Raw genomic sequence first — 22552 nt, 5'->3', positions numbered from 1 at the left:
TAAAAGGAGTCTGCCTTTTTTATTGAAGGGGTAAAAAAAAAACCCACTTTATTTCAGAACATAAACAAGCCATTTTCCCCATCTCATAAAGGCGGTCGAGACCAAGCGCCAAGAAGCTTTTCTGAGAACCGGCTCTGTTGGGCAGGCAGCCAGCCAGCATCGAGCCCAGCACCTCCTGCGGTGTCTTGCCCACGGGCATCGGCCTGGCACGACGCAAGAAGCCGGGGTGGGCGAGAGGCGGGCAGACGAGAACCAGCCTTAGCCGGGGGGGCTCTTGCGTCTCCGGCTGCCCCCCCCAGCCTTTCTTCAGCCTTCTCCCGCGGGATGGCTTGTCAACTGCTTTCTTCCGAATCGTACTTGAAATCCTGAAGAATTTCGCTGATTGCTTCGATGGTTTGAATTAGCCTGCGTGAGCCGGATGGAAACGATAAATAAAGCGCCATATGGAGCCGATTAGCCGCGCTCACCCGCGCCCCTCGCAGCCGATGCTTGTTTATGAAATGCTGCGAGAGAGGCAACCCCGGTGCCGGGATGGGCTTGGGGTAAAGGTTAGGCTTCAAAGAGCCAACATGGAACAATCTGCAGAAAAGGGGGCTGGCGGGTAGAATGTGGCCTTTGAAGACCCTGAGCGAGGCCTCTTCCATTCAAGGAAAGAGGGAGGGCAGGGAAAATGTTCCCACACCCTTGCTTCCAATTTGCTTGCGTTTACACCCCCCCCGATTGGCGAGAGGAAAGGACCCCTTTGGGGGCAAAATCGGGACTCTTTGTCCCCTGACGCCGTAAGCGGTCCCTTCCCCACGGCCTTCTTTGCTTTGCAAGAAGGGAGTTTCCCACGATGCCATGCTCGCTAAGCATTGTGGGAAATTCAGCTCAGATGCTTTGGAAGGCCGGCGATGAGATCCAGTTTCCTGTCCCCCAAATATCCCCAGTGGGTGAAAAAAGGGGTGCAAGATGCATGAACGGTTCCTCTTCCTGGAAAGTTTGGAGGAGGGGGCTTAGGGAATGGGGAATAAAAACAGGAAGGGGGAATGAAAACGGCATTAGCGCAAAATGGACCCAAACTGTATCATAAATCGGACTCCTGCTTTTTGGAAACGTTGCTCGGCTTACCGGTTCTTCCTAAAACCAGAACTGCTTCTAGTACAGCTCTTCCCCCGTGTTCACACAACAGGCCTGCCCAGCTTAAGGAAAACTGAAGCAGCTGGCTTGCTAACTTGCGAAGCTTGGTAGGGTTTGCCTTATTTGGAAGGGATGGGCGTTGTGCCAAAGGTATGGGTTAATAGCATATGCCCAGTTGGGAGAACCCAGAACATGGATTAATACAGTACAGCAACCAGGTTAAAGATACTGTACCAAATACAGCCCCAAAGTGGAATTTTGCCCCTCAATGGTCTGATATATTCACCTTGTTACAGATCCCCTACACTTGAAGTGCACCATTGACACCCAAGGACAGTGTTTCTCAACCTTGGCCACTCGAAGATGTGTGGACTTCAACTCCCAGAATTCCCCAGCCAGCATGGCTGGCTGGGGAATTCTGGGAGTTGAAGTCCACACATCTTTGAATGGCCAAGGTTGAGAAACATAGCCTAAGAGGTTGCACATGGCTCACTTATAACCCCCCTTCTTATGTTTCTGTGGCCTAATGACCACCCACGGAGGGAAAATTCCTCCAGCGTTAGGGCCAAGTGGGTAGGTGAGCCCCATTGCTTTTGCGGTATTGGTAAAAACGAAGGATTTTATTTGGAGCTCGGCAAGCCTCATATTGACTGTCACTTCTAATTGTTTGGATTGTTGCTCCATTGTTTTCTTCTCATGAGCCAACCGGAGTTGCTGCAGGGAGAAGGGCGACTGTATAAACGGCTTAAATAAATACATTTCCATCACCCCAGCCCACCCCCCCCAGCCTTGTCCTGCTGCTTCGTCACAATATCAGATGTATGCACGTGCGCGTGCACATACACAGAGTCTTACACACAAAACAGGAACAGAGAGTCAAGGTCGCAGAAGATTACGGTACTTCTCCTCTACCCTGGTGAGATCCCATTTTGAGTCCGGGGTCCAGTTCTGGACACCACAGTCCAGAAAGGCTAGCCAGAAACTGGAGGAGGGTTACCAAGATGGTGAGGGGCCTAGAAACCAAGTGAAGGATCTGGGTATGTTCAGCCCGCAAAAAAGAAGGTTGAAAGGGGACATGACAGCTGTCTTCAAATATCTGGAGGGCTACCATGTAGAAGCAGGTCTGGGTTTGTTCTCTGTCACCTCGGAGGGCAGGACCTGAATCAGTGGGCTGACATTGCATGGAAGCAGATCCAGTGCAGAAACACGAGGAGGAATTTCCCGGTAGTAAAGGCCGTCAACCAGTGGAATTGCGCGACCAAAGCTCTGCTTTGTTATTTATGCACATGGTGTGCGCGATGCACATAAAAAACAATGGAGTTGTGGTCACACCGTTGCAGCTGCCATCTTGACCTTTTTGACCACCTCCTGCCACCCCCCCCTGCAAGTGGAGATCCTTAAAGCGAGGCGGGAAAAAGTCATCTGTCCCAAATTCTAGGACAGAGGAGAAACCCACTGAAAAAAGAAAGGATGGGAACGGCTACAACCGTGCTTGGGTGAGCAGTTAAATAATGGAATTAATTCAAAGTCGTATTAAATTTTCTCTATCCCTCACACTCTGGCCTTGTTCTAGCCTGGAGCTTGGTCCCTCCTGACACACCAGTTAAACGGTGATCCAGCCTTAAGTCCAAAGAAAGTTGTGCATCCTTACTTTACAAACACACACCAACAAAAAACAAAACTTACTGCAACAAGTGATGCTTAACTAGGGAACGTAGCTAATGCCTTACAGAGGTGAAAGGGTAACCCCTTGCTTCCAGAAAGCCTGTATTTGCACCGCAGCTTCGATTACTCACTTGTGCTTCAATTCTTGCACCTCCTGTGTGTGTGCTTCCACCCCGGGCTGGTCCTGGACATTTTGTTTAGCAAGCTGCAGTTGTGCTGTCTGGGAGGAAAAGGAGAATGTGAGACCCCCCCTCAAAAAAAGAAACAGGGATGAAGATATAAGGTTAATGATCCCCTTTCCTTCAGCGTTAGATGCATTCATGGAAGATGCTTAACCTGGTCAATGAATTAATCTGTTTTCTGGTTTTATGCAATACTCTGAACAATAAATCAATCCAGTGTTTCTCAACCTTAGGCACTTTAAGATGGGTGGACTTCAGCTCCCAGAATTCCCCAGCCAGCATGGCTGGCTGGGGAATTCTGGGAATTGAAGTCCACACATCTTAGAGTTGTCAAGGTTGAGAAGCACTGAACTAATCAAATAAACTAGGTTTGGACAACACACCAAGACTTAAAAGCAAACTTACTGTGTTGCACAAGTAGAGAAACTAAGTCTCTTTAATCTGGCTAAGCATGGTGTGTGTGAAGACAGCTGACGATAGCCAATTTCCTCAACCTGATGTCCTCCAGGTGTGCTGGGCTAGGAACTGGGGGAGCTGAAGTTCCCCACATCTGGAGGATATCAGCTTAGGGTTAAAGTATTAATCTAGAACTGAGCAGATCCCCTGTAATGTTCAATACATCCTTTTCTCCACATCACCTTTGCCATCAGCTACGTCTGGCTTAACCTTTCTAAAAGAGCATAAAATTGGGGGCATTGGGAACCAAGTCCCCTTCACAGGAACAAAGGAATAATGGTACAATGAAGATTCTGCAGATGCCCCGTGCAAATTTAAAACCTGCCCCTAAAAACACTATTAAGGAAGTTTAAAATCTCCTGCCTTGTTATGTTATTTTTCTCAATTTTCCAAGCTCGGTCTGGGAGTGCCTATCGGCTCCAGGAAACACCCAAGGTTTGCAGAACAACAATAAGAAAAATACTCTAAAAGAGAATGGGAGGAAAAAGGTGAAGTCTCTGTTGAGTGGAGCTCAGCTCCTGATGAGTTCATGGAAAACATCCATGTAGTTTTATTGGCAGTGCCATAAAATCGGTTTGCCATTACCTATTGGCCTCAGATCTCCTAGTGGTCTCCCATCCAGGACCTAACCAGGCCTGATCCTGTTAAGCTTTTTGAGCTCAGCCAAGCAACGGCATCTCAGTTAGCCTCTGATACTGCTATATTTTAATGAACATGTTGCGATACGAATCATAGAGTTTGAGGTACTGGAATGAAGAGCATAGAGATTTCAGGTTGAAATCAAAATAAATCTCCACCTAACCACCAACCCTACCTTACAAAGATTAGATTTCTAAGTAGGGATTTCTCCATTGTTTTCAGAGCAGAGCCCTTGAGTTCTGTTCCAAGAAGCGGGATCAAGAAAATGGGTCTTAAAAATGATTTAACTCTGCTGGGTGGGCTCAAATGTCAAGGCAGCTCCTTCCTGCTCACCAGCTCCAGTTTCTCCTGCTCCTTCTCCTGGATGCGTCCCAGGTGCTCAGCCAGGTCTCTCCGGCCGTGGGCCCCCTCCAGCTTCTCCTTGATCTGCAAGATCTCCTGGGAAATGCCACTGAATGCCAGCGTGATCTCGTGCACCAGCTGGCGATATCGGAGAAAGTCGTAATCAGGGGCGCTCCGGAGATACGCCTGGTGGCCCCTGTTGGTGGGGAGGGGGAGGTTCATAGAGAATTGAGAAAGATTTTCCTACAGGCATGGGGGACAGAGCGGCAATTTTAGCCACCAAGTCTCCATGACACTGTTTCTCAACCTTAGCAACTTCCAGATGTGTGGACTTCAACTCCCAGAATTCCCCAGCCAGCCATGCTGGCTGGGGAATTCTGGGAGTTGAAGTCCACACATCTGAAAGTTGCTAAGGTTGAGAAACACTGCTCCATGAAGACAGGTAGACCCCCCCAACCAATACAAAGATGTGCGGGAGGAGGAGGAATAGCTTGAAGCTTAAAGTCAGCCACCTGCACCCCGTGGGCCACAAGCCCCCCCTTCCCTGCAGCACCCCAAATGAAATTCGGGGCGGAAAATGACCAATCTTCTAAATGGCTAAGATTCTTGGAGGCAAAATCCATTTCCACTCTTAAAATCTGTCCAACATCTCCAACAGGCCCAAGGTTTGATCCCTGGCAACTGCTGTTCCTGAAAAATATTTAAAAAGTAGTATGAAGCGAAGGGAACAATTCTGAAACTTGGAGAGCGTAATCAGAGGACCAGCCTTGGCACAGCTACTCTCTCTCCTGATGTGAGTAGGAATCGGGGCGTTTTCTGTACCGATAGTGGTGCCTAAACTCTGAAATGCCCTCCCAATGGGTAGCTAACCAGCTTCTTGTCTCTTTCCCTCTATGGGAACGTTGATTTTCACCATCTGAGAACTCATATTTAGTTTGTTGGCTTCAAGATTTGTAAACCACTATTAACTTAGCTTGCTACTAAGGATCTGGGCAGTTTCTGCTGCTGCTTCTTTTAATCCTCTAAAAGGGTGGCCCCTGCCAATGCTGGTGACAGTGAGTTGCATGTCAGCACTGGGGGTCAGACTGGATGACCTCACTTGTCCCCCCCTTTTTAACAAATTTGGCTTGGGTCTTGGGAACCCCCGTAGAATGACCGCATCGGTTAATACGTCAGCTTCCCACTAAGGATGCTGGGCGCTCATTCAGACAAGGAGCCTCTCCTTGATGTAACCTTGGAGAGGGTTCTCCGAGCGGGGTTTTCGGGAGGCTTGATTGATTCATCAATGGCTCCCCTCCCGGAGACACATTTGCCTAGCGAGGGCCATCGCCCCCATCTCCTGGAGCACCAAAAGCCTGCCTGGCTGGAGTTGTGGGGAGTTGCTGGGTCAGGCATCTGATTCCCACTCCCCAGAAGTAAATTATCTGCACACCAGCCCCGCCCCCCACGCCAGCCCACAAGGAGTTTTGCTCTGCAAATAGAAGACAGGTGTCTGGGTGCAGCGCTGCCCCTTTTCCCATCTGGTTTTCATCAGGCACCCGGAGCCTGGGTGGGGCGAAGAAGGCGGCGGGAGGACGGGAGGAGGTCTCCTGCTGGGCCCCCCTTGAGCCGAGTGGTGTGCAAATTTTATGCCTGCAGAGCCATCGGTAGGAGCCCGGTCTGCTGCAAAGAAAACTCAGCCTTTTTAGATTCTTCTTCTTTTTTCTTAAAGACAATTCCATTTCACATCTCTAACGACAGCTCCCCTTGCTGAAGGACCTTCTACCAATTAGCTCTATGGATCAGCCTTTTCTTTCATCCACTGAGTTTCGCCAGATGACCTCACTGAGATCTAGTATGATGGAAGGAGGGTCTCCCACCCGTGTCTCGAAGGCTTCTCCAGTCTGGCCTTCTCTCTGCTCCCCTGACTAATCGCACGGCTCCGGGAAGCCCATAAGTCAAGGCGGAAAGCAGCGTCCTGCTCCTACGATTGCGTCCCACCAAAACTGGGTCCAGGAGGAATCTACTATTCCCTTTGCTCTCTTGGAGCCTCAAGGTGGTGGGGATGATGGGAGTTGGTCCAGAGCATCAGGAAGGCGCAGGAGCAGGAATCATTCCCCACACAGCTAGTAACCATGGCTCCTTTATTGGGCAACAGAGGCAGCTCAGAATGGCTTCAATTAGACAGGATTTGTCCAGAGTGCTTAATAGGAAACCTGTAAGGCATCTTATATTAAGCCCATCAAATCTGGAGTTACATCTCCTTTGAATAACATCACATGCCCAAGTACTCACCCAGAGACCGGCCTTTCCACTCCTTGTGAACGGAGGAGTTTCTAAGGCAGTGGTTCTTAACCGGGGGGGGGGGGGGGAATTAACCCCTAGGGGGTAATTTCGGCATATTCTGGGGGTAATGGAGCAAAACGATCACCCTGAGCTGCCCAGAGACAGCCTTCGGGGGAGATGGGCGGCATACAAATTTAATAAATAAATAAATAAATAAATTTGCAATTGCCTTTTTCTGAGTCGAGGATCCGTTTTGGGGCTGGAGTGGCTGAGATGCTTGTGTACGACAACAGACTCTGTTCTTGGGGGAGGGGGGTTAATGACATTATTCAAGACTGGGAAAAGGGGAAATTGGGTCAAAGAGTTTAAGAGCCACTGTTCTAAGTGGAGATGGTGCACTAGATTGAAATTAGGAGTTGTGTATGGAAAGAGAGCTTTACTTATTTGTTTAGCCTGGGAAACTCCCCATTTCACAGCAGCTCTCTAGCAGAGAAGGCATTTTATCCCAGTAATAACAGGTGCACTAATATTAAAAGCCTCCAAGGCAGTGTTTCTCAACCTTGGGAACTTTAAGATGTGTGGACTTCAACTCCCAGAATTCCCCAGCCAGCATGGCTGGCTGGGGAATTCTGGGAGTTGAAGTCCACACATCTGGAAGTGACCAAGGTTGAGAAACGCTGCTCCAAGGGCCACAGCAGTTGCAGCTTCGATGCCGTTAAGTCACCAGAAGTGGGAAGGCCCAAATGTTCACCCTTCCTTTTTTTTCCTCTGCAAAGTTTTAGCAGGAAGCAATAAATAAAATAAGGCTGGGTTCCTGCACTACACTGAAGCATCCTTCAGCTCCTGATGGTCTCGTGGACAGTATGGCAGTTTGCATTGTCTATAGCCTCAGGATTTCCTTGTGGTGCCCCATCCAAGAACTAAACCAGTTGGATTCTGCTAAGCTTTTAGGATGCGTTCCAGTAAGTCAGCATGCTGGCTGGGGAATTCTGGGAGTTGAAGTCCAGACATCTTAAAGTTGCCAAGATTGAGAAACACTGTCTTAGCATGTACAACTCATCACATTAAACCTCAATCTGATTTACAGGTTTGGCCATAGCATATTTTGTGAGAACAGCAACTGTTTTCCATTGCCCTGGGTCAGGGTTTAATCTGTTCTGTGAACTCAGCCTGTGTTTCAACCCTATCCGTTGATTCCACGCACCTACCTTGCGTCTTCTTTCCACCAAAAAATAGAAATAAAGTGGAACATTCCAGGAACCACAACACGAAATGACTGGCTTATGCGACTGGCCCATGCCTCTTTCATCAAGTTGGGCGTCGTGATTTTCTGCCAAAGTAGCTGACCCATCCATATTTGAAATGACCAACATCCCCCACCATCGCCTGACTGCGAAAGAAAAGCACTGGCAAAGGCTGTAAGAAAAAAACAACGTGCTGGCCTTAGACACTTACTCCTCCAGGAGATGGTAAGCTTCTACCCGCTCGGTCTGCAAGGTGTAAAAACGGTGCACCAAACTTTGCACGTCCATCCTGCAACTGAAAACAGGAGATGGGCTTGTCAGAGGTAATCGAAGACTTTTGCCCAACTTTGCGATTCCAAGAACAACTCCTTGGGGGGGACCGGAGTGGGGCAACTATCACCCTAAACCAGCATCAATTCCCCAAAGTTTTTACATACCCATTCACCCACACTTGATCAAGAGTCCTTTATATTTAATTGGCCTTTAAAAAGAAAAGGAAGACGTAGCCCCCTTTTATGGGGGGAAAGAGCTACTAAAAGGAGGTCATTCAGGGTAGGAAATGGAACCCCCGTGTCTCAAGGCAGTCTAGCTTCAGCTGCCAAAAGAGTGGGAATGAGGCAGAGGAATTAAGCACTGACTATAAAACACCTTGTGTGCATTTGGTGGACTTTGAAATGCTGGCCCAACTCAGGGAGAGAGCTTGTACGTGCTTTTCTTTAATTTTCCACTTTCGGGGAATGAGAAACAGCGTTCCTCCACAACCCGAACCTGCCCGTCCTTTGAAATCCCGAAGCCGCTTTGATCAAAACAACAGTTCACAATTTGGAAACAGTTCTTTGGTGGCCACCCTGCCTTTGAGAGAGAGACTGACTGCAGGCGTGCTTCTTTGCCCTCGCGTGTGTACGTGCAACTGCGTGGGTAACTTTGATCAAGGGGGGCCCACTTTGAAGTTGGCAACCCCACCGTCCTCTTCTCCCCTTCCCGCCCCAAAAGCGTGCTTGGAACGGGCAGCGTCCGGTTTGGCTGCTTCTCCTCACGTCCTCCTTTGCCAAGACCCAACTCCTCGCCCTCGGTAAGGAATTTCCACCGGGCCCTTTCAACCCCGGCCTTTAATTGCAAATCCTGGCCGTGCGATGGTGTGGCACGCCGGGGCCTCCCAGTTGGAGCCAACTTCGGGGGGTTTGCACTACGCAAGTGGCGTTGATGAGGTTCCTGCTTCCCTTTGCACACCCCCTCCAAAATACACCCCCTCGTTCATTCTCTCTCTCTCTCTTGCACACACACATGTGCATATACAATACTCAACAGCTGCATCCTTTAACTTGGCAGTCTGGGGGTGAAGCACCCTTCCCTTTGACAGCACGTGTAGCCACGCGAGGGCCAAACCACAGCACTCTTGCTGGCTTGCAATATTGAAGGGCCCCCCATTCCTGCTGTCAGCCCCCACTCCAGCCAGCTTCTCAGTCACTTGTCCCCATTCTCCTGAGATATTCTGCTGTAAAGTTTTTTTAAGGTTTTTTTTTAGCCCACCTTTCTTAATTTTATAAATAACTCAAGGTGGGGAACATACCACATACTCCTTCCTCCTCCTGTTTCCCCAACAACAACCCTGTAAGGGGAGTTGGGCTGAGAGAGGGGGACTGGCCCAAAGTCACCCATTACCTGCCTTTCTGGCTTTGCAACCGAAAGGGTATCTATCTTCCTGGGCTTTTCCAACATGCACGGGGTTTTTTTGGCACACTTTGAACACGGGGGAGAACCTGCATTGTAACAGGAGCCTCAGTAACGGGAACAGCTGAGTTCTCCCCCCACCCCAGTATTTCACACAAATAAAATTGACAGGATCCATGTGGTCTCCAGGCCCGTCAGATGCACCACCGCCATGGCTACAATCTGCACGCTGGTGAGATGGGAAGGGAAGTTCACTAATGGCTGGTTAGCGTCTCTCCCCGGCCCCACCTGGAGCATCCAGGCTCACACACGGCCTCAGACACACCGGAGCCAAGATTATGAACCTCAATGGTCAGGCTGATTTTATGGATCCAGCCGGCAGAGGATTGAGGCATGATCCAGTCTTTGGGATGAATCACTCTGCAGCGATGCACTGCATCAAACATGAGGAGTTGGAAGGGACACTCCAAGGATCATCCAGAGTTTCTCACCCTTGGCAACGTTAAGATGGGTGGACTTCAACTCCCAGAATTCCCCAGCCAGCATGGGCAAGATGGCTGGCTGGGGAATTCTGGGAGCTGAAGTCCACCCATCTTAACGTTGCCAAGGGTGAGAAACGGCGATCGAGTCCAACCCACTGCAATGGGCAGGAAAACCAGTTACAATCACCCACAAGAAGGGGCTGTCCGGCTTCTTCTCAAAAACCTTCCAGAGATGAAAGATCCACCACCTTACATTATTAATCGACTGCCTCTCAAAGATATGAGGTCGGAAGAGTGGTTTTCCAGCCCTTAAGGAAATACGAGACATTTGGGGGGCCCCAAGGCCCCCTGCCAAAAATCCCCATCCATTTCTTGAGGCTCCAGCAAAGGAAACACACAGAACTCAAATTTCACCGTTGGTTTACTCTACCCTTCAACCATGAAGGAAAAATAATCCAAGCCCCTTCCCCTAATCCAAGAGGGGGGAGCCTCCAGAAAACCCCCCTCCTGCCCTTTGTATCCCAAGCCCCAAAGCGCTTCCCGCATCCTCTGGTTTTCAGCCTAGCGCGCCCCATCTATGATAAGGCTGGACTTTACAGGATTCCTGTAATGATCATAAGCGTGAAAGAATTTTCCATGTTTGGTTTACAGACAATATGAAACCTATGGTTACTGTGCCTGTGGCTCAGTACAAGTCAGTTTCACAGGATCCAATTAGCTCATATATTTTTCCCCTCCCAGAAAAGCTGCCAATTCTGAACAAAAGGCAGATTAATCCAAAATCCTTCTCCCTGAAGTGGCCATATTCTTCCAAGAAGGCCACAAGCAGAATCTGATAGGTTTCCCACGTGTGTCTCCAGCACAGTGTTTCTCAACCTTGGCAGCTTGAAGATGTGTGGACTTCAACTCCCAGAATTCCCATGGCTGGCTGGGGAATTCTGGGAGTTGAAGTCCACACATCTTCAAGGTGCTGAGGTTGAGAAACACCGCTCCAGCATGTAGAGATTGAAGGCAGAGCGCCACTACATAGAGGTTCAATTTTCTCCTCAACCTCTGAATCAGAAAGTTCCAAAGATATTATTGGGACTAATAGCCTAATTTCCTCCATTTGTCTTGTGTAATCCATTAAAAGTCGGGCTGATCAGACTAATGAAGCCAGCTCCTGCACTTCTAACTACAAGCCTTCAATCATAGTTAATTGTTAATCACTTTATGAACAATTAACCATTTATACTTGGATACTACTGTATTTTATATTTTTACTCCATTGTAACCTGCCCAGTGACTCTGAATCTGGGCCACCTATCAAAACAGTAAATAAATAAATGATCGGAAACAGCTCGCTGATAATAAATTGAAGCAGCCCTCTTCTTGCTGTCTGTCTTCCAGCCCTGGGGATTCTAAGGCAGACTGCCCCTAAATAGAGAGGCTCTAATCATCCATCCACTCTGAGGGCTTAAAGGCCCAAACCATGGAGGCCAGACTCTAAACAAAAGCCATTCGGATGTGCTGGGGGGCCCACTTAGCCCTTGGTCTGCCACAGCTAGATGCCTTTGTGAAGCTCCCAAGCAAAATAAAATAAATAAAATAATAATAATAATAATAATAATAATAATAATAATAATAATAATATCATCCTGCCTTTTTTAGACTATCCTTCCCTCCGCTCAAAAAACGCCACACAAAATATTATTTATTCTTATTCCTCTTATTATTAAAAGATAAAGTCCCCCCTTGAGTCAAGCTGAACTTCCAGCAATTTCACGGACACGTCCATGGAGTTTTCTGGGCAGCCTTTTCTCCTGTTTTCCACTTTTCAGTTTAGCCCTGGCATTTCCTGGTGGTCTCCCATCCGAGTATTTCCCAGGCCTGGTCCTGCCACGGTCAACCAAGGGCGGCTAGATGCCGTCACTCAGAGGTTCCCCCCCTCATTTTATTCCACCAACAACCACCTTGTGAGGTAGTTTGGACTGAGAGGGCAGGATTAACCCAAAGTGACTCAGGGAGCTGCAGAACTCAGTGCAGCCTTTTGGTCTCTCCCTCCTCCAAGTCCAACACGTTAATCCCCACATTATGCCATTCCCAGGTCTAAACCCTCCGGTCCTCTTCAGAGGAGTTGGGGAACCGTGCCGGCTGGGGATGATGGGGACTGCAGTCCACCAGCCAAGAAGACCTTGCAGAATTCCTCCAACCATCTGGCTCTCAAGGTCCCCAAGGAGTCACCTCTGGTCCTCGCGCGCCCCCTTGTGGGCATGGCCGGGATTAGCCGGCGCGGCGCTGAGCTCCCCCCCCGCCTCGCTTTTCTCCTCCGCCAATTTTTCTTGCATTGGGTTTATTGATCTCCTTATTGATTTTGCAACGGCTGTCCTGCAGCTGCTGCAGCCGCCTCGTGCTAATGAAGGCGCCTCTGTTGCAACACACCCACACACAAACACACACCCCTACCTGCCTACGAGCCTCGGGTGCAAGCACCCCCATTTCACTCACCATTGCAGCAGGCGGACCAGATGCTTTGGTTAAACCACAGAGGTACAAAAGGCCTTGGAGCAGCGTTTCTCAAGCTTGGCCGCTTTAAGACGGGTGGACTTCAACTCCCAGAATTCCCCAGCCAGCCCTGCTGGCTGGGGAATTCTGGGAGTTGAAGTCCACTCGTCTTAAAGCGGCCAAGTTTGAGAAACACTAGCTAGAGCCATGGCGTGGCTGCAGTCTTTTTCCTGATGTATTAGGTGAATCCCCATAAAAATGAGGGAAAAAAGGGAAAACTCTGCAATTAACTCAACGAGCTGCTCAAGAATTTTAATAGACGTGACAGTGGGCCCCAACAGTCTCCCCCCACCCCGGCGACCCTTCCAAGACGTGAGTCGTTCACATGTTTTGTGCTGAATATTTTATACAAACGGTGCCAGCTCCGTTGGACCCCATCTGATCCGATTCGGAGGCCCGGAACACGGCAAGGATAAATGCATATATGGATGCCTGCAACGGATATCCCCCCCCCCCCCAAATAATCCCCAAACCGTTCTGTTGCGCTTGCAAAGTAATCCATAGGCCAGATCGCACAGGAGAGAGTTGTCCCAATTTTGCAAGATAACCGAAGTATCTTCAGCTCTGCTTCCAGTTTGGAGATCACGCAACGGATCCCTCTGCAGGATCTCCCCGTGTTGTCATTCTCTAAATATTACAAAACAGAGAAACTTACCCCAATTCTGCAGGGGAGTCCACTGCCAATTTTGCAAGGCCCAGAGACTGAACGGGCTACTTTGAATTCTCCAAATCTTTTTTTTTTAAGGCACTCTTGACCAGTCGCCAAGGTTGTAACCTTGTAACGCCCTCCGCCGCAGCCAGTTCTGCAAGCAGACGTGAAACCCACTTAAATGTTCACGTGCCCCCTTTTTTTTCCCTAGGGAGGTTTGCACAGACAATGAGAATTGCGTTCAAAAGAAGAAGGCCGCGCACCTGGCTTCTTCCAGCGCTCATTTTCTGAACTGCAGCCTCAGCGCCATCGCTTTAAATCTGGAATCCCTCCACTGAGTCCACGGACAACGTTGTCTTCCCCGGGAAAGAAGCAAAAAACGGCCTTGAAAGCCATGAAGCAAACAAGTGGCGGCGTCTTCTGCACTTAAAGTCTACGGTCTCCCTCGGCAGCCTTGTCTTTCCTTCCGGCTCACCCAGCTGAGCCCGAATCTTTGCAGCAGGATCCTCTGCTGCCCCCTGCCGGCCACACAGGCTCAGGACCAATCACTGACCTGAAATACCCATTGATAAAAGCATCCCAGGGTTCATCCTATATATTAGTGTTGGTCACTCAGTCCGCCAGAGGTTTAGACTGGGTTTGGCATTTTGGTCCACCTATGGAGTCCTTCCCAAGGACCTGGGATAGGCAGATGTGGTTGTGTGATGGGGTTAAAGGGATCGTCGCAGGATGGAAGCTGTTCCAAGTAAAGCTGCCTTTCGCAATTGACTGATGCTGATTTTATCAAGGCTGAGGGTGGTCAAGTGGTGCTCCAGATGTTTTGGGTTGCACCCAAGGTGCCTATGACTATTGGGACTCTCTTTGCTTTCTTTTGGGTTAGGATTAGGGTTCTGCTTCTGCTTCTATTTGCTGCTCTTTGTATTTTGTGATTTTCTCTAATTCTTTCTCTTCTATTCTGCTGTCTCCAGTGCCCACTATCCAGACTTTTTTTGTCTTTCTTATCAACAATTGTTAAGTCTGGGGTGTTGTGTGGCAGGGGCTTGTCTGTTTGAATTCTAAAGTCCCAGAGCACTTTTGCTTCTTCATTTCCTATTACTTTGTCTGTTTTAGTGGTCCCACCAGTTCTTGCTTGTAGGCAGATGGTATTTCTTGCAGAGATTCCAATGCACCATGGTTGCTACTTTGTCATGTCACACTGTTTGTAGCCAGTCTTGCGATCTTGCAGCAGCTAACTAGGCGATCCATTGTTTCTTCAGCTTCTTTGCAGAGGTGGCATTTGCTGTCTGTTGCTGTCTGTAGCTGTGCATCTAATGACTGGAATTGCCCAGGTGTTAATTGCCTTGATGGTATTCCCTCCACTGAGTTTGGACTTTAAGCTCTTCTTCACTCTCATGATGTATTTACCCCTAACCTTCTTCTTGACTTCAGTGTGCTTGATGTTGTCAGCTTGAAGGATGCCCAGGTATTTGTAGAGATCTTTTTCATCCAGACTCTTGATGTTATTTTCATTGGGCCTCTTGATTCCTTCAGTTTTCACTATTTTTCCCCTGTTGATGGTAAGGGTGCCACAGTTGTCCAGTCCAAACTCCATTGCAATGTCTTGGCTGTATATTCGGACAGTGTTGAGCAGCTATTCTATTTCAGATGGTGTTTTTCCAGACAGCTCCAGATCGTCCATGTAAAGGAGGTGGAATAGCCCAGCAGATGTTTTTGATGTTTGATAGCCATGGCCTGACTTGTTCAGTATTGTTGGCAGAGGAATCATTGCAATGACAAACAGCAGTGGTGATAGTGAGTCTCCTTGAAAGAGTCCTCTCTTGATATTAACTTCTCCTAGTCTATCACCATTGACCAGCAACTGGGTCTTCCATTGTGCCATTGATCTTTGCCATTGATCTTTGATGTTTCTATTGATTCGTGTTGTTTCTAGGCACTTGATTATCCAGTCATGTGGCAGGAAGTCAAATGCCTTCTTGTAATTAATCCAAGCTACATTCAAGTTGGTCTTCCTTCTCTTGCAGATTTACAAAATCATCTGGTCATTTAGGAGCTGATCTTTTGTCCCTCTCCTCTTTGGGCAGTTTCCTTTCTGCTCAGATGGAAAGAACTTGTTTTCAACTAGATGCTGTTGGACTGCATCAGCTACAATACCAGTTAGCAATTTGAAAGTTGTTGATAAGCAGGTAATTGGCCTATAGTTGCCTGGTGCTGCCCCTTTTGTTGGATCTTTCATTTATCAGGTAGGTTTTGCCAGATGTTAACCAATCTTCAATTTCGCTTCCTTGCAGTATGTTGTTAAACTACTTGGCAATGAGTGGGTGCAGAGCAGTCAGATGTTTCAACCAAAAACCATGCAGTTCATCTTCACCTGATGCTGCCAATTCTTGATCTTCCTTGCCATTTTCTCCGTTTCTGTTATTACAAGTTCTTTCATTTCAGCTTTTTATTCTTATCCACCTCCTTTATCCAAGCTGCATTCTTGTTGTATTTCTTTGGGTTGTTCCATAGCTGCGCCCAAAACGGCAGTTTCTTGTCAGGTGTTGACTGGTTTATTGCAGTCTCTCCATTGATGGATTGGTAGAAATGTTTCTGATTCGACTGAAATTGGAGGTTCATATATGGTGATGCTTTGGGTATGGCTGTTATTTGCTGCTTTATTATTTTCAGTGCTTCCTTGATCAAGTATTCTTTGGATTCTGGAAACGAAGTCCACAGGTGCTAAAGTGGACAAGGTTGAGAAACAATGCTCCTAAGTAAACCTGTAGGACAGCTTTCCTCAAATATTATTCAAGAAAAATTCTCCTTACCCATTTTAACAAGTGGAACTAGTCAGCCTTTACTTTGCGGCTTATGGTCCCCCCCACCATCTTACCCAAATGGCAGGTATTAGACAGAGGTTGGTAGATCCCAAAAGGCCCAAGTGGCATCAACACCTGAATTAGAACTACGTGGATGAAGGGTGAACCACCAGCTTCCTCAACATCTAGAGCATTTCTAATAATGGATGTGCTGTTTTCCTTCTTTTAAATCCTTTTCTTTTTGGCCCATGCATTTTAACGTCCCATTCATTACTGACCTTTGGAAGCTGCTGCAGCAGCCTTTTTTACCATGAAGAAAAATCGCTTAAGTAGTATTTTATTTAGATTGGCAGAAGCACAATATATTAGTAAGGAAGCCGTTATCCCAATACTGTAATGCAGCTTTGGAATATGCTACCCGAAAGAACTGGAATTATGTAAAGCACAATCTTACCACTTTTCTTTCTTCTTTTCTTTCTTTCTTTTCTTTCCTTTTTCTTTCTTTTTCTTTTTCTTTTTTTATCTATCTATCTATCTATCTATCTATCTATCTATCTATCTATCTATCTATCTATCTATCTATCTATCTAATTTAGATACCGCCCATCTCATGAGGAAGTGACTCTGGGCGGTTTTCCTGAGAAGTGTATTCTAGTTCAATACAGATAATTTCCACTACCAAATCAGGCTAGTTTGTGCTTCACGGTGTTTCTAAAAGGAGGATGACCTGCACCCAAATACCAAATCATTTTTACAATCTGGGGGCCTTGCATGTAATATATAGCTGCAATTCAGGCATAAAATGAAGAGGGAGACACACTATTTGTGCACTGAATGTTTTATTCCAACTGGCAGGGGAAAAAACGCCTCCCAGGAGAGGAGGAAAGATGAATCATGTTGCTGCAGGAGCACCAAAGCCAGGTAGGAGGAAGAGGGACGGGGGCAGTTCCCGCCATGCTGTTTACTTGACCTTCTTCTTTGGACGCAGGTTGTTGGTGTGGCCACATTTCTTCTTACGACAATTCACGGCACGGGGGTGCAGGCGGGCATAGCATCTAGAAGGGAGAAAAAAGACAAGGGTGAAGCCGAGGCTGCCCAACATTTCTGGTCTCCCTGGAATCCTCGTGCAAAGGATTCTTGGCGCACACTGAAGCACTCAAACTTTCCATTTTGCACTGGGGTTGAACAGTAGTCGCAAAAGCCACCCCCTCCTTGATGTGACACAGACAAATCAATGAAACACTCCGAGAAAGGTCCACGCACTCTCAGCTACCCACACCTGACCATCCAGCTGGACCTGAGAGAAGGTGAAGTCCAAAGGACAGTATCTGGAAGATGCAGTTTCCATACCCCTGTCCTAAGCACATACCATCTTTGTTTATTGCATGACCGTACAGACTACCCAAAACACCACATAATGGAAGATACGTATTCAGGAGGAATCTTTCAGTGGAGTACAGAACCTTTTTGAGTCTGAAGTGGCTTATCTGGACCTCACTGGAAGTATTCCAGCATTGTACCAATCCTCCTGGAATTGCCCAAGCTCAAAAGAGCCTTGTTTCAAGCTTGAAACAACACCATTTCAGCTTCGGTGCATTTCCAGGAATGTCAAGGCAGCATCAGAGCAGTTCCAGGAATAATAATTTGCTTATTTATTTATAATAATCTAAATTTATATGCTACCCAACTCCAAGCGATTCTGGTTGGGAAGGCCTTGAAATGGGGTATCTTGAATTTGAAATGCTTGGTGCAACCTCTACAATCTACCGTCAAGAACCAAATGCTGGAAACAAACCACAGGGTGCCTCGTTATTCACACTCCCCACTAGGATCTTCCAGAGAACAATTGTCCGCCTACTATCAAGAGCAAGAAATTAACCTTGGATGGCATAATGTTGGTCAAGACCAAAAGGTATAAAGGAACCTGCTGTGAAAAATGTAGCCTGAAAAGATTATCTTACTGATGAAGATGTAGTCCAGAACCCGAAGTGAAATACAGTAAACTGATTGCCTTTCAGTCCTTTAGCCACAGCCGTTGCAAAGAGGCTATAAAAATCATTTTCTATCTCAGCTGATGTTACCAAAGTGCCCTATCATGAGCCAAGCCTTTTCCAGCCCCCTAGATGTGTTGGGTGTAAATCAGTATAGCCGAAATCCTACAGTTCACTGTAATTAAGAGGCCACATCCTAATTTTCTCGTAGCCACCCCCACCCCACGGGACATACTTGCGGCAGATCATCTTGTCGCAGTTATACTTCTGGGCAAGCTGACGGAGCGAAGGCTCAATGATTCCTCCACGGAGACGCAGCACCAAGTGAAGGGTGGACTCTTTGGCGGGGAGAAAGGCAGAAACCAGATTAACACACACACTGGGGTTTGCAGAATCTCTGGCAGAGGGGAGGGTTGGGAGCTCCCAGCCTAGAAACCAGAGCTCGGTGACCCCAGAAACCAGGAAGGAGAAACTGAACCCCCCAAGAACACAGAGCACAAAATGGTCTTCAATAGCAACGTTCCATATTAAGCTTGGCAAGGTATTCAGGGCTGGAGAGGATCTTTCTCTGGCAAGGACCTCGGAGAGCAACTGTGAATTGCAGCTAGCTGGACAAACAGAAATGTGACAGTCGCTCTCCAGGCTCCCTGCCAGAGAAGGGGGTTTTCTGTGGTCCTTCAGTCTAACCAGCTACCCTCGCATTATGTTGGGAATAACAGAGCACAATGTGGAAAGCAGGAACATCTAAATATTCTCAGGAGAAAACACAGCAAGTTCAGCGGGAGGTATCCATTTACCCTCCCCACCATGATCTAACTCAAAGTCACCATCCCTAGGGTTTACTCCTGACTGTTAGTCAAGTCAGTGGAAAATTAAGCCCATCTCGATAGTTGACTGCATCTTGGAGGCCTATATAGTTACAGATGTTTGCTACTGATGTCACAGCGCTGGTTCATTTTTAGTCATACTTCGGAAGCAATCAATCAGGACTGCTGTGGCCTCAAAATATTTAAATTAAAAATAAAAGCCCCCTCTTTCCTACTAGCTGCAGGTGGCATGGGTAGAGGCACTGAAACTGTCTTGAGTTCGACTTCTGCTTTATATCGTGCTTCTGGCAAATACAATATCCTATATAGCAAACCAAGAATAACTGATGGGCTTTTCCAAGTGGGGAAGAGGAAGAGCACCGTACCTTTCTGGATATTGTAGTCTGAGAGTGTGCGTCCATCTTCCAGCTGCTTTCCCGCAAAGATCAGACGCTGCTGATCAGGAGGAATACCTACAAAGCAAAGATTTTGAATGGAAATCAATTATCTAAGGCAGACATGGGGGACAATTTCCATTTTTATTCAGAAAACAACAACTGGTTTCATACAGGTCCTTCTCTCAAGTAAAGCTGCACTAGATCATGGATGGACCTTAACAACCATGCAAGACAAGTTTAGTATTATTCTTCTCCATGCTATGAAAGTGTCAAGAGTCTGCACACTCATTTCCCAAGTTCAGTAAATCCTCTGGACTCTAATTAGTTCCATTAAAGATTTCTTTATTGAGAGAAATGCACAGCATCTATAGATTGTTGAGTCTAAGCATTTCTAAGCAAAACTCTTCCTTTTAACCCTTCCCCCCCCTTCTACTTTCTTTTCCCGCTTGAAATTCCTCGCGCCTTTCTCCTGGTCTCATGGTTGCTTGACCTTGTTGGTGCCTCTGCAGAGATAATGGTAGCACCTGGCTTGGCTTCTTCCCCCTTCTCTCCTGACTTTGATGGCAGGAACAAGCAAGCGGGCCTCCAATTAACAATTATAACATTTAACCCTGTCAACTATGCATCACTAGTCTACATTTAATTAAGCTTTAATTTCTAGCTTGCGCAGATCCTGACAGAAAGAGAAGAGTAGCTTGCTTAAGGCCAAGGCAGGAGTCTCTTAGTTTCAACATGCTGTACCTCTCAAGAGAATATTTACACTTTAGAAACCTACTGAAACAGTAATACTTTTAAAGGTGTCCCCCCACCCCCACACAATGAGAGGAGGAGGAATCTGAAAGCTATCCATAGTGGGGATGGGAGAACTCTAAAATTTTGAGGACACAAAGTCTTAGCCACTACATTAACTACTTCCCTCTCTGATTCTAAACTGCATCTTGCTTCCCACTATACACAGAAGGATGTACACATATGAATCAGTGGGTCTGCTTCATAAGAACTTTATCAAAAGCCTTGTTGGGAAGTATCTGCATTACTCTGAAGTAAGGGGGAGGTTAGTTTGGGTTTGGGCTTATCTCTGGAAGCACTCTGGATAAGAGAGGATTCTCTTCCCCAAATATTTGTTTTGGCACCTATTTTTTCTATCTTCCGGAATCCTTGTTTAAGCCTATCCCCTCATTTAAAGGCTGACCCTTTCAAAATTCCAACGTTTAATCGTTCTCTTCCTGCTGCCTTTTCAAATCAGTTTGCTTTCTTATGGATTTCATCCATTGTAATAGCCACATTCGAGAAAAAAACAAAATAAAATACTTCAAGAATCCTTTCTGGAATAGAGAAATGTGCAGCTCAGAGGGAGTACAACTAGGCAGAAGTCAAGCTTTTTTTTAGCACTAGCAGTCTTGACTCTTTCCAGCCTTCCCCAACAGGCTGTATTCCTGACAATGTTTGATACAACAACTGTGACCATGTGGCCATGCTGGTTAGGATGAATAACCGTTTTGCTCAAAGAAATTTGGAAAAGCACAGCTCAGTTGGCAAATGTATACAGAAGCCCAATTAACTCCCACAACAGCATCATTCACCAGATGGCAGCACCAGAGCTCTGAAACGCCTCCAGCGCAGGCGATCTGTCAGTCTCCTTGAGACATGCAAGCTATCCAGTCAGATGGTATTTAATCTCGGGGTCAGTGCTCACCTTCCTTATCCTGAATTTTTGCCTTGACATTTTCAATTGTGTCACTAGGCTCCACCTCAAGGGTGATGGTTTTGCCAGTCAGGGTTTTCACAAAAATCTGCATTGTGGCAGCTGAGGGTTACCTGGAGAATGTAGAGAAGTGACCTGTGAATCAAGGGGTTTTTTTTAATCTCTTCCCCCAGTAGGGGGCAGCAATTGATGGCAATAAAAAAGCAGATTGCAATTCTGACTTACACAACACACATACAGTTATGTATTAATCTAGTAAATCCTCCTTATCTACATCTACAACAGATATTTACATTTGTTCATGCCTTTTAAATTCATATCCATCTCCATATTTAGATCTATAAAAATATTCCTCTAGGCTAGTGTTTTTCAAACTTGGCAACTTGTGTGGACTTCAACTCCCAGAATTCCCCAGCCAGCATTCTGGGAATTGAAGTCCACACATCTTAAAGTTGCCAAGGTTGAGAAATACCACTCTACGCATTACACACCCACAGAGACCCCTACCTGTATGCCTATATTTAGAATACAGTTTTATCTGCATGACAAATTACCCATGTTCTCATTCTCTTTTCCTACATATATTTTGTGAGAATGGACTACTTATACATTCACATTTCTTGCTATATCTTCTCCATTATACCTATATCCCTATTACTTATAATGCTAAAACTACATCTCCCCTTTCCTCATAAACATGATATATCTCTACCAAAATCCCTTCATGTATTTAAAACAGTTTAAGCATCGCTTGTCTCTATAACTATATAATATACCATCCACATAGTGGCAGCTACAACTCTGGCTGACCCCAACCCAAATTGGATGGGAGACCACCAGGAAACCCCAGGAGCGGGGTCTAGACGAGGGAGTTGCTAAAACTTCCCAGAAGGCAGCCACGACAAGACACCCCTACTGTTGCCAGGGGAACCACATGATCGAGTCCACCAACTCCCCAGAAGTCGAGCTCGACCATCTAATATAGTTAAAGGATCTGTTTATATAGACAGACACGTATTAAAGTTGTCTTGCTGTCTCCCTGTAGAGCCACGAAAGGACGCTTTGTAAACAGGCCGAGAAAGCAGCAGGCCTCCGAGGCAAGGCCCAGCCCGACCACCCACCCTCCACGCGCCTCCAGCAGCCTCTCCTTACCGAACGGAAAAGAGCGAGCCCCGGGCGGAAGCGGAAACGAGGGACGCTTCCGCCAAATCACTCCTCCCTCTAACCTCCGCCTGTCTGCAGTTACGTCACAGTCGTTGTCCTGGTCGCCACGACAACGCCTGGCCTCAACCACGCCTCCGGAAGCAACGCGCTTCTTAGAGTTATGAAATGTAGAAGTGCCCTGCAGCTTTTGGAAAGGGGATTGCGAGTTTCTCATTTCTCAAGAACAGAAGCTATGCATCTCGGTCTCTAAGAACTTATTTTGTAAGAGAAGTAGGATGGGGGGGGGATCTTCAAATATCTAAAAGCGCAATGCTATTCTATAATTGGCATTTTCTGCATCCCTTTGCTGTCATCTGGTGGTCGCCTGGAGACTGGCCAGTCAAATCTGCTCACCCCAGCATTGCCTTTCTCTGAGATTTTTCTCCTAATGTA

The 22552-nt window shown here is 47.0% G+C and overlaps 2 protein-coding genes across 7 annotated transcripts; both read right to left on the bottom strand.

Moving 5' to 3' along the window:
• Window positions 1-2: 2 nt before the first annotated feature.
• Window positions 3-13681, bottom strand: REX1BD (required for excision 1-B domain containing). Of its 4 annotated transcripts, XM_015889800.3 has the most exons (6): window positions 13522-13677; window positions 13265-13412; window positions 8124-8207; window positions 4395-4599; window positions 2916-3004; window positions 3-405 (listed from the first exon to the last, which is right to left on the bottom strand). In XM_015889800.3, the coding sequence occupies exons 3-6, from the start codon at window positions 8198-8200 to the stop codon at window positions 333-335; spliced, it is 444 nt and encodes a 147-aa protein (XP_015745286.1). In that variant the 5' UTR covers window positions 8201-8207; window positions 13265-13412; window positions 13522-13677; the 3' UTR covers window positions 3-332. The 4 variants fall into 4 exon arrangements, with proteins under 4 accessions (XP_015745286.1, XP_007438083.1, XP_088005541.1 ...); XM_007438021.4 differs by lacking the exon at window positions 13265-13412 and having other exon boundaries at window positions 13522-13681; XM_088149415.1 differs by lacking the exon at window positions 13522-13677 and having other exon boundaries at window positions 13265-13501.
• A 3195-nt stretch (window positions 13682-16876) lies between these two features.
• On the bottom strand, window positions 16877-22127 carry UBA52 (ubiquitin A-52 residue ribosomal protein fusion product 1). 3 transcript variants are annotated; one of them, XM_007438014.3, is made up of 5 exons: window positions 22109-22127; window positions 20948-21069; window positions 19240-19326; window positions 18283-18385; window positions 16877-17111 (listed from the first exon to the last, which is right to left on the bottom strand). In XM_007438014.3, the coding sequence occupies exons 2-5, from the start codon at window positions 21048-21050 to the stop codon at window positions 17018-17020; spliced, it is 387 nt and encodes a 128-aa protein (XP_007438076.1). In that variant the 5' UTR covers window positions 21051-21069; window positions 22109-22127; the 3' UTR covers window positions 16877-17017. The 3 variants fall into 3 exon arrangements, with proteins under 3 accessions (XP_007438076.1, XP_025028828.1, XP_088005540.1); XM_025173060.1 differs by having other exon boundaries at window positions 22089-22112; XM_088149414.1 differs by lacking the exon at window positions 22109-22127 and adding an exon at window positions 21969-22075.
• Between the last annotated feature and the right edge of the window lie 425 nt (window positions 22128-22552).

The sequence above is a fragment of the Python bivittatus genome, unplaced genomic scaffold (genome assembly GCF_059951505.1).
Source record: "Python bivittatus isolate LINGU-HERP-01145 unplaced genomic scaffold, Pbiv_v1 ctg000580_np1212, whole genome shotgun sequence".
In the NCBI taxonomy this organism is placed as follows: domain Eukaryota; kingdom Metazoa; phylum Chordata; class Lepidosauria; order Squamata; family Pythonidae; genus Python; species Python bivittatus.
Note: the sequence above shows the minus strand (reverse complement) of the source record. Positions and strands in the feature narration are given on the sequence as shown.

What these genes read in the sequence shown, in the direction of transcription:
- REX1BD (XM_007438021.4), bottom strand. Translation starts at nt 8,200, where the DNA reads ATGGACGTGCAAAGTTTGGTGCACCGTTTTTACACCTTGCAGACCGAG. An exon ending in AGCAGGAGAAACTGGAGCTG is followed by an intron (nt 3,005 to 4,394) that starts GTGAGCAGGAAG and finishes TTTTCCTCCCAG; the next exon opens with ACAGCACAACTGCAGCTTGC. An exon ending in GTGCAAGAATTGAAGCACAA is followed by an intron (nt 406 to 2,915) that starts GTGAGTAATCGA and finishes CGGCTCACGCAG; the next exon opens with GCTAATTCAAACCATCGAAG.
- UBA52 (XM_007438014.3), bottom strand. Translation starts at nt 21,050, where the DNA reads ATGCAGATTTTTGTGAAAACCCTGACTGGCAAAACCATCACCCTTGAG. An exon ending in AGACTACAATATCCAGAAAG is followed by an intron (nt 18,386 to 19,239) that starts GTACGGTGCTCT and finishes TCCCCGCCAAAG; the next exon opens with AGTCCACCCTTCACTTGGTG. An exon ending in GACAAGATGATCTGCCGCAA is followed by an intron (nt 17,112 to 18,282) that starts GTATGTCCCGTG and finishes TCTCCCTTCTAG; the next exon opens with ATGCTATGCCCGCCTGCACC.